General features: G+C 36.1%; 1 protein-coding gene across 1 annotated transcript; it reads right to left on the bottom strand.

The window, feature by feature from the left end:
• Positions 1 to 8,223: 8,223 nt before the first annotated feature.
• Positions 8,224 to 11,925, bottom strand: LOC128670253 (uncharacterized). Its single transcript, XM_053745769.1, has 6 exons — positions 11,666 to 11,925; positions 10,963 to 11,181; positions 10,420 to 10,549; positions 9,953 to 10,137; positions 9,115 to 9,222; positions 8,224 to 8,476 (listed from the first exon to the last, which is right to left on the bottom strand). The coding sequence occupies exons 1-6, from the start codon at positions 11,880 to 11,882 to the stop codon at positions 8,340 to 8,342; spliced, it is 996 nt and encodes a 331-aa protein (XP_053601744.1). The 5' UTR covers positions 11,883 to 11,925; the 3' UTR covers positions 8,224 to 8,339.

Below are 11,925 nucleotides of genomic sequence, written 5' to 3'. Positions count from 1 at the left end.
GTCCGGCTTCGCTCGGGTAAAGCCATAATAAAAAAATTTAGCCTATGTCACTGCAAAAGGTTTCTTCTGTCTGTGTCAAATTTCATCAAAGTCGGCACTGTAGTTTTTGATCTTATTCCAGTAGATTTTGCGGGAAAGTGTAACAAACATACATGAACACACTGACATCCTCACAAACTTCCGCATTTTTATAATATTAGTAGGATTACAGATTGTATTCTGCTAATGTGCCAAAATCCATCAGAATCGAAATTTAAATAATTCAGGACTCGAGCAGTTTTTGCATCCACGTCCCAACCTAACCGGTACAGTGATATTGACCACAAAGCCAACCATTACTTACCATCAACCAAAATCTAATCAATAATTTGCGTATAGAGTAACAAGCATTTCAAACTTTCGCATTTATTTATTAAATACATAATATTAAGAACGTCCAGGCTTCGGTCGGGTGAAAACATGATAAATTAAATTAACCTTCCCCAGGAATCATACTAGGTTTTTGAGTTTGTCGCAAACAGATAGAAGCGGCAGAGACTTTGTTTAATATGTAAAGAAGGATAAGGATGGTCAGCCAGATTCAACAAACCAAAATGATAACTAGAAAACTACAAACTACGAGTTTCTCAATCTACAAGACTCTCAGAGTCATACCTAATTTAGAGGCTCATTAATAAGTTCAAAATGAAATCGTCAACTGTACCGAAACGGGATGACTACCCTACCGCCCCAATTTCAAAGATGACTGCAATACGCGCTTTAGTCGAACTCATCAATCAATGTTAATGGCACCCTTTTGGTGTAGTGCTGAGCTTCCTGTCGGCTTCCGGGGTTCGATTCTCCGTTCAGTGATAAATTATCAATAGCAATATTTATATATGGAAGAACTTTAAAGTCTTTTTATTAATTTTTTAAATTTGAGTATGATTGATCTTAATTTAGTCTGATGAAATGCAAAAATGAGGTCTAAAACTCTTGCCTTGCAGTGACGATATTGCAATTGTATGATTTGGGAAATATCGACGTGTAGAGTGAATTCTAGATAAGCAAAAACTCCCGATTGTTAAGATTTTCGTTTTTTACTTCGGCTTATGTGATTTGCGCCCATGAAAATGTCAAGATAAATAAGTACTGAAATCAAAATCTTGGCCTATTATTGTCGTCTTGAACTCCACTACAAACTGCCCTGAGGGTCCATTCCAGAACTTGTCTTGAGATATGTCAAGTATGGCCCTTATGCCCTTTGCCATTAAGCCCCTTCGCAATGTGTCGCCAATCCATGATCCCCCACGTTTAGTTATATAAAATTAAGATTCATAAATTATCATAATTTTACTTTGTGATTTTTTATTCACAAAGTAAAATTATATGGCCATATGGCCGTTACCACGGGGTTTTATTTCAAACAAATGGTGACGTCAATGTCAACTCTATTTTTGCTCGTATTCAATTAATGCCTTACCTACCATTTAAGAATCAATTATGTACGATGTACGGGAAGGAACTACCTGCATGGTGTATTTAAGGACAAGGCAAGACTTAGGATTAGTATCGACTTTGATTAATATTTAATAAACACAAGTAAGCAAGTAGGCTGTATTATAGTCCGCAGCAAAAATGTTTATCTTGTCTCCGCATGCGTTCGGGGAAGATTCAGCAGAGATTTCACAACATACAAATTTCACTTCATACAACTACGAACAGCTAAAATCAATAACACTTTAGAGTGGGTTGTATCAGTCAACTTTGACGTTAACTTTAACCTGCGCACTGCAGCCGATAAGACAAAATAGCGTACCTACTTTGCATTGTTGTGTGCACTGTGCAGGTTAAAGTTAATGCCAAAATTATTTGGTGCAACCGAACGCAAGTATTGCGTCCTATGTTTAAAATAAAGCTAGCTAAGAGTACTCAAATAAACGATACCATTTGAGAGCATCAACTGTCCGGATTTGCGGGTAGAAATCGATTGGCTTACAGTTTCCATGTGGCAGCTTAAAGTTTCCTTCGATTTTAAAGCTCAAATGTTAATTGTTTACTAAATCCACATCATAGATACTGATTATATAACAAACAAATACAATACAAAATGGCCTTTGCCTAGCAGCGGGACACCACAGGCTACTAAAAAAATTGCTTGTTACCACGCTTTATCTACTGAACCAATATTCTTGAAATTTTGCTTACATGAAAAGTTACAAGAAAAAAAAGAGAACACAGACCTTCCAGTCTGAAAAATTGACTGCACCCATATGATATTCACGCGGTGGAAGACGCGAGCATAAAGCTATCCTTACATATTACAAAACAAAGTCCACTGCCCCGTCTGTCTGTCTGTTCGCGACAAACTCAAAAACTACTGCATGGATTTTCATGCGGTTTTCACCAATAGATAGTGTGATTTCAGAGGAAGGTTTAGATGTTTCGTTTATTATGTTCTTACTGGCCGCTAATTTCACTATGATTTAGGCTGCTTATGGAGTACATAAAACAGGGCGTGTGATTATTACGATATATAACATTCTATAGAGTGACCGTGTATCGAACAGGGCATTTCATTTACGTCCCACGGCTATACACGACCCGTGTGGAATCCCCTTTGCATGCCAATCTGATGTTTGGTCAATTAACTCGAGCTATTGGTAATCGATTGACCAGTAACATGACTGCTAACGTTATTGTATTAACTCTGAGGTGCCTATAACTTTATTTTTCGATAATCTACAAATTAGAAGGAAAAGTAAACTAAATTCGAACAGATCGAATTTGATTCGATCGATTGCTAAATCATAATAAATCAGAAGATTCATTTTTTCATTTATATGTGTAGAAAATAATTTATTGTAAACACTTGGATAGAGCACTACTAATGATTTGAGACTATTTTTAAACTGAATTCTTGTTGACGACTTTGAAGTGAGCTTTGTACTTTGTCTATGTTCTCATTTACTTTTTGCAGTACATAAATATGTATAGTTTAATATAATTATGATATATTCAAATCAACATTGTTAATCTGTTTTTGGCTGCCACAGGACAGGCTTGCAGCCTAGTGTGGAGCCAACTGGTAAATTATTTACGTGTGTTGGCGCAGGGGCCTGAATATAGGTTGTGACTGGACTGTATTTCTAAGGCGCTGAGTTTGTAGATTAGAATTTATTCTTTGCGTACAAGATGTAAGTTAGTATAAAATGGCGAGCGACGGAAGTCCGTCGCGGCGCCTCCATTCCTTGTGCTGCCAGGCTTTGGCCGCAATAACGTGCAAGTTCTTGTAGCTTGTAATATTTCATGTATCGATTTGGGTAACTATGCAATGGTTATGGTTTCTTTTAACTGAAAGGGCAGGATGTGAGCTCGATTTAAACTCGAGTCCTTATTTTTACAAGCTTCTATTTAGTCCACTGGTCCAATTGTCTGTAACCAAATCTTGCAAGTTAAATTTCTGCTACTCCCAATTGATCTACAGAGTTGAAATTTCCCACGTCGTTTTAGTTTCCATGACAATGCATTTATTATGATAGGCATGACCTGATGGTGCAGCCCGCATCGGCTCCAAACGAGGGAACTCATCAACCGTTTACTGCACGGACACGGATTATTGTCAGGCGTTAAATCCTATCAGACCTCTCTGACGACAATAAAAGCTTGCGTAGCATCTCATTGGAATAAGCCATTTCGAATAATGATTCAGATATGAATGAATCGTAATCGTGATTCAGATTGTTGTCGACCAGTATGCATAACATTGTGGTCAATTACCTCAGTAATCAATACCACCCGATCTAAACAACATTATCACAACACGTATTCAGGTCAACCAAATTTGTTGTCTTATCGTTGGCTCATGGTTTATAACTTCGATCTTATCTAGTGTGTTATTACTAACACTTGTATCAGATTTTATTCAACTCGCCTAAAGACATGACCGACATAACTTTTACGACTACCTACCGCCATCTAGTGACAAGTAGTCGCATACACACTAGTGAACTAAACTGTTCGATAATAAGAGGGTTTTCTCACGATGTTTTCCTTCGCCGGAAGCGGTGATGAAAACTACGAATGAGTCGTATAGGATTTTTATTTTAACTGGAAAAGTCAAAACACTTGTTGAATAGTATATAGTATTGGTTGTATCACAATTCGACTATACGTATACCATACATATGGCATGGTCTAAACGAAAAAGTGTTATAAGAAAGAAATAATGAAAATTAAATTTATCTCTTAGCATCATTGACAAATTTCCTAACCAAATATTCATATCCTATTAATATTATAAATGTGAGGATGTATGTTTGTTACTCTTTTACGCGAAATCGACTAATAGAGTTGTTATGAAATTTGGTGCATTGGTAGAATATAACCTGGAATAACACAATGGATACTTTTTATCCCAAAATTCCCACGGTAGCGGAGCCCCGGGGCGCAGCTAGTATTATAAATGTGAAAGTTTGTGAGGACATCCTCACACAAACATATGTGTGTATCTTTGTTACTCTTTCGCGAGAAAGGATACTTTCTATCCCAAAATTCCCACGGGAGCGAAGCCCCGGGGCACAGCTATTATTCTGTAAACATAACATTCCCATCAGTCGGTTAATAAAACCGATGTCTTCGTTGAACAAAATACTGATTCAGTACATTTCCAATGCGCGTTCAATTCGGTTACCTATTGACAAAGAGCTGCCTTAGATGCATTTGCTTAAAAGCCTCGACAAGTAATATTTCAGAGTATGCCAAATGGAAATTTTAGGAAACGTTCTAAAGTGCTCAAGCATATACTTTATTTTGATTTGGATCTAGATGATTGACTTGTAAGTAGTAAGGTACATGAATATTGACGACCTCGGCGGCGCAGTGGTAAAGTTCTTGCCACTGAACCTAGAGGTCCCGGGTTCGATCCCCGGTCGGGTCATGATGGAAAATGATCTTTTTCTGATTGGCCCGGGTCTAGGATGTTTATCTATATATGTATTTGTTATAAAAATATAGTATCGTTGAGTTAGTATCCCATGACACAAGTCTCGAACTTACTTTGGGGCTAGCTCAATCTGTGTGATTTGTCCTGATATATTTATTTATTTATATTTAACACAATTATGTTCGTGTGGAAAAAACAAAAAAAATATCACAAATTTCTACATATAAGCATGCCTCTGAGGTATATTTTTTTGGTTTTAATGAAGGCTCCATGCTGTCGTCGAACAGTTTGCCAAACGTTGGCGGATTAACGGTGTTTATCAGTATACATTGTTGGTTTTTCGTTGCGGTAAATAGAAGCACTCATGCAAACTACGCATTTTTCATGCATTCCCGTCGGCCTCTGTCTGAGAGTTCGACGATCGTGTGTAGCCGTCATGCCAATAAGCTTGTTTATCTTCTTAATTTGGCTTAGCTTCCCATTATTATCGAGCGTGTTATTGTCTGCAGTCATATATCTTTTATCTGTATTTCTTGGACATAATTTTCATTATTTTGGTTTGTATGTATTCATATATTGATATATATGTAGACTTATGTATATAGGCTTTGCTATTTAAATTTTTATTTTATATATGTAGTTATTATTGTATTTTAGTATGTGGTAGTACTTATTTGTGTTTAAGATATTTTTGCGCCGCACAACTTTTCTCTGTTTCTCCTAATGGTTAGCTGGGAGAGAATGCTTATAGCATTAAGTTCGCCATTTGTTTATAAGTATGTTTTTACTTGGAACAATAAAGTCTTATAAATAAATAAAAAAATATTTTATTCAAGTCTAAAGGCAACTGACATAACATTTAAGACTAACTACCGACATCCATTGACATCTGACAAGTAGTCGCTACATAGCAAAACTGTCAATTAGCGTATGTGGTCATTATATTCATGTGACAAATTAATTTTTACCTTTTCAGAGGCAGGAATGCGACGTAAAACTTCTCCTGCTCCATGATCAATGTCGCTGGAATTAATTTAAAACGAACGGTCTCGAGCCGAATCGCGTTCGCACATTCGATTAGTAATGATGACGGTTCGTTAATTTACTCCATGTCACTGGACTATCCGATAATCGTCGACTTACGATGTATCGATTCGGACTTTTGGTTGTTTTTGTTCAATCGAAATTAAATGGAAATATGACAGTGGGGGAAACTTGTGCAGAAAATATTTGTGTTAAATGTCAATTGCAATAATATATCGAGTAGTTATCGTATATTATGTCTAACGCTGCATTAACCTATGTTGCTCTTCAGCTCGATAATAAAATCACCTCGATGCATTTTGACGTGAAATATAGACACACCTTCACATTTCTGATATATATGCCAAAATAAAACCAAGTTAAGTTAGTTAGTGCCGACCATCGATTGTATTAACTAAACTAACGTGTTTCAATTTCGACATATTATTTTATTTTGAAACAGGCAAATTTAAGGATGGCTCGTACGTTGTCCTAACTAATATCGGAGGAGAAGAAGGAGTAGAGGGTAGTTCGTCCCGGAAAAATAACTGCTTCCGTGGTAAATCACGCGGGCGAAGCCGCGCGCAAAACTAGTTTATTGTATTATAGTGACAGTGCGGCCACAAGTTTATACAATTTTTGACAACCCTATCATCGTCGCTCGCAGAGTTCCACTAAATATTCTCAAAGTATTACAGAGTGTCGTTTCTACTCCATTAGCTTAGTAGCTCGCGACAATTTAGTTACAAAGTTAAACTCGAAGTTAACTGTAGGAGTGGACTATTTAGAAAAGTGAGTTTGCAACGGTAAGTGAATTTTGTGAGCGATTCCATTCCAAAACAAGAGTAATGGATGCCTAAAAGTTTAAATAAAAATCTTGATTTTATAACATATGATAGTGCAGTGATAATTATTCAAAATTTATCTAGTTGGAAATTTTAACTTGTTTGCAAATTCAATTTTTTATCACGCGGTCGAAGCCGAAGACAAAATAACATTTTTTAAAATTTCTCTGTGAATCTAGTTGTCGAAAGATATTCAAATAAAACCTGGACTATTCAAAAAGAACCGAATACGAATTTTACTGCACTGAAATCCCTTCTAAAAGCTTCGCATACTTTGATTTGAAGAACTGAATATGCGAACGATGAATAAAAATTCTACAGCATTAACCATTCTATAGTTTCGTCATATGCTTTTTGTTTGCAGTGTGCTTCGAATTGAGGTTAAAACGAGCTTCTTTTAATGCTTTTAGCCTGTAAACTTTTTTGTATTTATTCATTTACCCTCTTACTCAAACATATTATAAGTTAAAGCACTACTATTATAAGCTAATGTATATTTTGTCATTATCAAACTTACAGAACGCCTTGAGGTTAACATATAAGTCACAGAACACAGTACAGGAATAAATAAATATATTAGGACAAATCACACAGATTGAGCTAGCCCCAAAGTAAGTTCGAGACTTGTGTTATGGGATTATAACTCAATAATACTATATTTTATAACAAATACATGTATAGATAAACATCCAAGACCCGGGCCAATCAGAAAAAGATCATTTTCCATCATGACCCTACCGGGGATCGAACCCGAGACTTTCGGTTTAGTGGAAGCTAAGAACCTTACCACTGCGCCACCGAGGTCGTCAAAAGCGACAAAACATAGGTACTTTAACATAAAGTCACGTTCGTGTGGTTTACATTTCACTTCTCACCATCGAATCGGTTCGAAGTGAGACGCAGCGAATCAATCACATTGCGCCATTATGACGCAACGACAACCACATTGCAATGTGAGTCTGCTTTGTCTCAAGATTCAGAGTGCAGATATCGCGTATCCAAGGAGGCATGTTATAATCATAATGCAATCAAATGATAATATATAGTGGAAAGAAATGTGATAATATTTAGCTGTAGTCTTATATATTAGAATTATATTCTCTGACAGTAGTACGAGTGAAGAAACTTCAATGAAAATTAATCGGTGTTTGTCCAACACTGTTTAATTAGTTTCTTTCGGCATTTCTTCCCAGCAGTGGTTTTAGTAGCTTTGGTAAATATCATTTAATTTAGAATATGACGTGAAAAGTGCCTGTGAAGGCCTGATTTCTGAATAAATGAATTGATTTGATTGATTGGTGGGCGAAGTGCGGTTTAGTATTACACTACTCACCACTAAATCGATTCGAAATGAGACACAACGAACCAATCACAACAAGAACAACTAAAAATCAAAAATCGAATTTGTGTATAAAATAATAAAATCAAGCAGAAATTTTGAATATTTATATTTCGAACTGATACATTTTTCATACTTTATTTTACCAATAATCTAATTAATTTAGACTTGTTTGCTGTATTATATACGGGCGTTCCATATCAAGTATTTACGCTACTTGTGCAGAAACCAGTTGACATTTTCCAACTCTACAATCAGGGTTGCTTCTTATCAATCGAATATAGCCTTTCTCTCCATATTCATCACCCCAGGAATTTTTAATAATCCAATACGGAACTCCATTTTCTAAAACAAAAAAAAAATGTTATTTAACAAAAATTTCATCTTGTTATCGGAGAGATCTTATTGCATTCAATGTATGAGAAAAAAAGCATGTCCGTGCAATAATCCGTTGAGGAGTGCCCACGTCTGGTGCCGTTCCTGGGGGCACCATTAGGTCATGCTTATCGTAATAATGCATTTTCATCCAAACAATTTCAGCTCAATCCGTTGAAGATATCTGCTTCAAAATTGAGTTGCAAGATACATAGGGCCATACACATTGGAAAATAAATACTGTTACTCTATATGCCAAATTACTCAAAACGGATCTTCATGACGTCGCAAGAGGGGCGACTTTCAATGAATTTAGGAAGGTTGACTGTACTTACGCTGACGCATTTAGTTTTAACACGTATCCCAAGTTCAAAAACTCTAACAATATAAGGTGATGTGTGGTTCCGCCCTGGAACGGGACCACTCTTATATCCTCCCATGAATGACATACGAGGCGACTAAGGTATACATATGATGGCTGATAGGCAACAGTATCATTCCCAAGAAGGGTTGACGTGAGGCAGACGGTGGTTTTCAGAATAAAAGGAATCTATATCGCATTAAAATAAATACTTAAATATCTATACATAATAAATATCCATACGTACCTGAACCATAACCAACTATTAATAGGGCATGATTATATTTTATGTTCGGATCACAAGTTCGGAGGATACCACCGCGGTAAAATTTGAAATTTATGTCAACACCCAATGCTGAAAAATATATATTGTATTAACGCAACATAGCATAAAAAGTCATTTTCCTTAGTCTGTCCGTGTATACAGAGTTACTGGCATCTAACGCATAACCTTCCAAAGACGCATAAGGTACATAGAGACTAACATCTTTTGTTCTACGACTTTTGTCTAAATGTAATAAATACAAAAAATTTCCTTTTTTTTTGTTTTAATGTCGTTTCTATAAAACGTTACCTCTATGTTCGATTCCGCTACATAACGCTACTAGCTATACTGTCTAGTTTTGCTTGGCTATTAGATAGAGTTAAGATGTGTAGAATCGCAAATTAGATTTTTTTATATGAAAAATAATACTACGAATCACGAAAAGTCGTAGAATAAAAGTTGCTTGTTTTGATTTAATCTTTTCTTGTCTTTAGGAGGTTTTGCGTTTGTTACCTGTAACCCTGTATATGTTGAGATCTTTGTCAGGTTCAAAGTACAAATACGATTTCACACGCGAGTTGCCTACTTTGTAGTCTTTGTAGTCTACTTTATACTTTGTAGTCTTCTACAAAGTAGGCAAGTACATGGATAGAAACCCACGTACCAAATTTCATAACAATCGGTCGATTTTACGCGACACGCGTACCTAAGAAAACATACACACTTACACCGTCACAAACTTTCACGTTTGTAATATTACTAGAAGTAGTTTTTATTACTTTTTAAAATAAAGTCTATTCTTAACTTGGTAAATACTAACCAACTGCAAGTGGTCCGTTGTTGACTAAAATTTCTTTAATGTCCTCCTCAGGGGTATTAGTGAAATCCACACAGCCCGTTACATTAACTCGCGCTTTATTTTGGTCAAACGTGCATTGACCAAACTTTCCAAGATATGGATAGTCTTGTTCCGACATAACACCACCTCCAGAATTTACAAAATACCTGAAAAACATAAAATTGTATAATTCACGTTCAATTCGGCGCAGGCGCTGTCGTGATAGATAAGTCTTTTTTTTTACCAATCTATATTATTATATAAAGAGGTAAGCGTTTGTGACTTTGTATGTTTGAGGCGAGTAATCTCCAAAACTACCGAACCGATTTCGAAAATTATTTCACCATTAGATAGGTACATTATCCAAGATAGATCTATATTTTATTTCAAAATTGCCACGGGACCGAAGCCCCGGGCAACATCTAGTAGTAGAGGATAGGCAAACTTACAAAAGAGCATTTTCCATTGCACCTCCACCACAATTATGATCAGTAGTGTCACAGTCAACCAATTGCTGTTCAGATAAACTGATCAGATTTTCAGCTCCATGTACTTTTGCGTATTGACTCTCCACGTTTCCTGAAATGCTTTAAATTATGTTATTTGGAAGAGAAAAATGATCGTATTCCTCTTCTTCATCGAGTTAATTCTAATTACAACTGATGGGTATTATGTTATTAAATTATTTTGGAACTAGCGTGCCGTCCCTGCGGTCAGGCAAAACCAGGTAAATACTATCTACATCTAAACCTTCTTCTGCAATTCAGATTCAGCTATGAGGATATAGAGATTTACTCGTACATACGACACCGCCCGAACGCAAGGTTGTCATACATTACAGCGGTCGTCAATGTATGCGAAAAACGAAATAACTATGCAGATGAGGTCCATATTGGCCTGTCTCGCATCCCAAGCCCTAAATTGCCTACTAACGCAGAACTATGCTAGAATTTAGAAAGCTTATAGGTTATTATGATGGTAAATTTACATACCAATAGTGCTGAAAGCCCAGCACGCGCCACAACCATCCTGGTTTTTCACATCGGTAACTACACCTTTGTCTCTCCAATCGAAACTTTCTGGTACATCTTTTGCTGTTATCCTTAACTTTGAGCTTGTACAGGGAGACCCGTCTCCGACTTCATTAGGACGGTAACCGAAATGCGTATTTGCAAATTCTTCTTTCGATATATCAGCAAATTGGTTGATACCTTCGTAAATACACAACAACTTTTGAATAGAAATGATAGATGACGTTTATTGACATGATATTTTCTTCCCAAAAATCCAATCGCAAACCCAACTAACAGATGAGCTCGCGATTTCTACTATTAATTCGGTTGGTACAAATCACGTTTAAATTAATTGATTACTATGATATCATCACTGAAGTTATAGATAGAACAGAAAATACTGCTGAAAACTTTTTGAGGCTCGACATCTCGACATTTTCTTCATGGTATATTATATAGGTATTGTATAACATATAGACAAACCTTGCACCGCAAAGAAATCTGCCAAGAGTAAAAGTAATAGCAATTTATGTTGATGCTATGTATGCTTCAAAAATTTCTTAGCAGTACTCTCTCTAGTTACCAGTACCTCTAAACTGTAAATACTATTCTCTCCAGTTTTATCTATTACTGATGTTATCAAATGTTGATATTTGCGTACGAGATGAAAAATTTGACATACCCAAAACGTTGTAACCATGTACCTTATTATGCTTGTTTATAACATGTAAATGCGATTTAAAAATGTTAAATCTCATTTGCTTTTCTTCATCGTCTTTATAAACTCGGTTGTATTCTTGAATGAACTGCTCAAACAGGACCTCAGCTTGGTCTACATCATATTCTTCATAAGCCAGGGCCAAGCCGGCTGTTAGGACTAATAGACTCAAAACCAACATTTCAGAGAACGACTAACTCTAACTCTTAAAAGTTCACAAGCAA

Source organism: Plodia interpunctella, chromosome 5 (assembly GCF_027563975.2).
Source record: "Plodia interpunctella isolate USDA-ARS_2022_Savannah chromosome 5, ilPloInte3.2, whole genome shotgun sequence".
Classification (NCBI taxonomy): Eukaryota; Metazoa; Arthropoda; class Insecta; order Lepidoptera; family Pyralidae; genus Plodia; species Plodia interpunctella.
The sequence above is the reverse complement of the archived record's forward strand: the minus strand, read 5'-3'. Positions and strand labels throughout refer to the sequence as shown.

Bases quoted from the DNA above. Each gene is read 5' to 3' on its own strand.
- LOC128670253 (XM_053745769.1), bottom strand. From the start codon at position 11,882: ATGTTGGTTTTGAGTCTATTAGTCCTAACAGCCGGCTTGGCCCTGGCT. The intron at 11,182-11,665 runs GTATGTCAAATT...GTATTTACGAAG, and splicing joins ACATGGTTACAACGTTTTGG to GTATCAACCAATTTGCTGAT. The intron at 9,223-9,952 runs GTTAGTATTTAC...TATATTTTTCAG, and splicing joins CAACGGACCACTTGCAGTTG to CATTGGGTGTTGACATAAAT.